Here is a 3,739-nt window from a genome sequence, read left to right as displayed (position 1 = left end):
GGGTCTAGCGTTTGGGTCCAAATTCTTGGGTCTAGACCTACGTTTGGGTCAAGTTTCGTCGAATTCTGAGAACGCTCAAAATTTAGTTGTTTTCCACGATTTTATTAAAATAAGTCTGTTTCCCTTTTATGCTAACTTGTAGTTATTACTATTGCTTAACAAATTTACAATACAAATGCTTGGGTCTAGACCAACGTTTGGGTCAAGCTTCATCGAATTCTGAGAACGTTCAAAAATTAGTTGTTTTGCACGGTTTTTTTGGTAAAAGGTAATTTTCTTTTTTTTTTGGGTAAGTGTAATTTTCATTAAGGAAAAGAATGTATAGTACAACAGAGTCCCTGTTTAGGCGCTTCCCTCGACAGGCCAAGGGATACGCCACAGTCTATACAAGGTACATGTGCTAATAGATCTAGGAAGCTTAATACTGAGTATACGTTGTCGAACATCTTCTACTATTAAGTTGGCCCCTACACTTGGGGGTCTCTCCTCGTGCTCAAAACGTCTCAGGTTTCTCTCCCTCCAAATACGGTATACACACGATCCAAGCAGGCATCGGTAGGTATATTGATGATGTGCTTCCCACGCCATTTTCTTGCTCCCCATTCAACATCACTGACCCAATCCCTATTAGGCCACTGGAATCGTACAATGCACCGAATACTACTGAGGCATCTCCTACTAAATCTGCAGTGGAAAACAGGTGGTTATGTGACTCCACCATGTCTTCATTGCATAGCACGCAGCACCCAAGATGGGAGAGCCATGGTTTTTCCGTCGTTGCAAGCTTCTCCAGGATAGCTAGCCAAAGGATAAACAAATGTCGCGGGATCTTTAAAGAACCCGAAAGTAGTGAAATCCAACCTACTTTCGGTCCTGCTGGTATCATAGCCCGATAGAACTCCTGGGTAGTGGGTTTCCTACTCAAACCTTTCCATCATATAATACGATCTGTACCCCCATGGATCCGAGGCAGCACGTGTGTAATCTCCACGCATTCCATGTGTGTGATCAATGGCCAGTGCCAATGGCCCTCACAGATAACCGAGCTTAACATGGTAGACTCATGCAATCCCAGACTGTTTGGTCCTAGCGAAAATCTATCAAGGAGGGGCCCAAGGTGATGCCAGGGATCCTTCCATAAGAAAAAATCACTTCCATCACCAATACGATATTCCACCACTGAGCGTAACCAGCCTCTCAACCTCAACATTTTTCTCCATCCCCATGGTCCACGATTCTCCAGGATAGTCCATATCGAATCATCTCGAAGTCTGCCATGCCGCAGCCACTCGACCCAGATAGAAGTCCTATCACATCGGATGACTTCACATAGCTTTTTGCACATCAATGCTCGATTAAGAGTTCCCATATCCTTAAGGCCAAGTCCTCCCTCCTCCTTCGGTTTGCAAATCTCCTTCCATGCAACTTTAGGGTATCCACTATTTCCGGTACCTCTCCATAAGAAAGCTCGCAATCGCTTCTCAATATCTTTAATGACCCCTTTTGGCAAAATAAATGCTGAAGCCCAATATACAGCCATAGCCACAAGAACAGACTTAATGATTTGTACCCTGCCGGCATATGACAGTGCCAATCCCTCCCAACCATTGATACGTGTATCGATCTTACTCAGTAATGGTTGGCAGTCGGCGATAGATAATCGAGAAGAGATCAATGGTAGACCCAGATACCTCATCGGTAAGTGGCCTTCCTGAAACCCCAACACCGCAAGTAGCTCCTCTCGTATGTTCTGGGCTGATCGGGATATGATGATGTGGCTTTTTTCAACATTGAGGCGTAACCCCGACCAATCAGCAAATCTATCTAATCCGGATTTGAAGACCCGAACAGATGCAGTATTGGCCCGGCAGAATAGGAGTAAGTCATCAGCGAACCCCAGTTGGAAGATTCTAATATCGTCACACTTCCAATGAAATGCGAAGTTCATGTCCTGCTCGATTAGCTGTAGCATTCCCATGTGTAGAGCCTCCATCACAAGGACGAAGAGATATGGCGATAAGGGGTCGCCTTGTTGAAGCCCTCTGGCACCCGCAAAATATCCATGTGGCTTTCTGTTCATTCCCATCGAAAAGGAAGGTGAGCTGATACACTCCTCAACCCATCGTCTGAAAATCTCTGGGAAACCTAATAGCTGAAGCACCGATAGCAAGAAATCCCACTCGATAGTGTCATACGCCTTCCAAATATCAACTTTCAAAGCACATCTCGGTGGGAGTCGGGCCTGATTGTAACCAGTGAAGAGTTCCTGTGCTAACATAACATTGTCCCCTATGCTCCGGCCAGGGACAAACGCTGCCTGGCAGGGGCTGATAATCTTGTCCAATATCACACTCAATTTTTGGAGAATAAGTTTAGCAATGATTTTATAAAGTACGTTACAGCAGGAGATAGGGCGAAAATCTGCAACAGATGTGGGAGAGTGTACCTTGGGGATAACTGTCAATATTGTGCTATTAATATGCTTAAGAAGCTTCCCCATAGCGAAGAACTCCAGTACTGCCTTCGTTATCTCCTGTCCCACCACCGGCCAGGCGTTTCTATAGAATCCTGATGAATACCCATCAGGTCCAGGTGCTCTATCCTCGCCGATGTCAAAAATGGATTTTTTTATATGCTCTGCACTAAACAGTTCAAGTAGGTGGCCTGCCTCCTCAGTTGTTATAATATGTCTCGCCCAAGGCCGAAGAAACCGAAGGTCCATCACCCTCTGACGCCTGTCTCCCCCTAGTAAGGATTGATAATAGGATATGAATTCATGTATGACTGCATTTGGTTCCGTAATTGTAATTCCTTGGGCATCATTAATTTGCAAGATTCGTCTAGCTGTCCTTCTTTGGGCAATTTTACGAAAGAACACTCTGGAGCACTGGTCACCACCCTTCATCCATTCCATCTTTGCCCTCTGCTGTAACATGATCCTCTCTAATTCGGCCGCCTTTGCATACACAAGTCAACTGCAGTGCTCCAACAGAAGAATAAGCTCATCCTGTCTGTGCGAGCTTACCAACACTTGGGCCTGCTCCAGGAACCCCCTTGCCAACTCAACATTGTGAGAAAGATCCCCTTTATTTCTCCTCTGTTCTCGAAAAATAGGTTTGAGTGCCTTGAGTTTTCGGGTCACTGAGAACATAGGCACTCCCACTATTTGTTGCTGCCATATACTCTGCACGCTAGGAATAAAATCTGGTGATAGAGTAAGGAAGTTGTCAAACCGGAACATACCTCCAAATCGCTGCTGATTATCCCCATTAACTACCATCGGCGAGTGATCCGATGTCCGTGGAGTGAGGCATTGGTAGAATACTGATGGAAACCGCAAAGTCCATGTATCATTGGTTAGCATACGATCAAGTCGCTTCCACAAGTTGCGAGGGCTAACACTACGATTATGCCATGTGTACCATTCACCCTGCATCAGTAATGGCAAAAGCACAGTATTCTATAGGCACGTATTAAATTCCTCCATCGCCACTCTTATATCTCCCGACGTACCACAGACCTCACTGAGATCCCTGACTGCATTGAAGTCACCTCCAACCAGTCAGGGAGTATTAATGCATTGGACAGCTAAGGATTCTAGAGAGGCCCATAATTCTCGCCTATCAGAGACCTCAGTAGCACCATACACAATAGTAATATCAACATACTCTTGTAATGCTCTAATAGTGGCACGACAGTGTATAAACTGGTTTCCCACCTCAATAATATCCACATCAGT

At 45.2% G+C, this 3,739-nt stretch overlaps 1 protein-coding gene across 1 annotated transcript in view; it reads right to left on the bottom strand.

Moving 5' to 3' along the window:
• Positions 1–493: 493 nt before the first annotated feature.
• Positions 494–3,739, bottom strand: part of LOC105179637 — a 4,527-nt gene continuing 1,281 nt past the window's right edge. Inside the window, exons 3-6 of the mRNA XM_011103275.1 lie at positions 3,521–3,537; positions 3,026–3,430; positions 1,036–2,956; positions 494–798 (exon numbers count right to left, since the gene is read on the bottom strand). Coding sequence (XP_011101577.1) covers positions 494–798; positions 1,036–2,956; positions 3,026–3,430; positions 3,521–3,537 — 2,648 coding nt within the window. The remainder of the gene's footprint in view (positions 799–1,035; positions 2,957–3,025; positions 3,431–3,520; positions 3,538–3,739) is intronic.

This window comes from Sesamum indicum, unplaced genomic scaffold (genome assembly GCF_000512975.1).
Source record: "Sesamum indicum cultivar Zhongzhi No. 13 unplaced genomic scaffold, S_indicum_v1.0 scaffold00184, whole genome shotgun sequence".
Classification (NCBI taxonomy): Eukaryota; Viridiplantae; Streptophyta; class Magnoliopsida; order Lamiales; family Pedaliaceae; genus Sesamum; species Sesamum indicum.
This window is presented reverse-complemented; position numbering and strand designations above follow the sequence as displayed.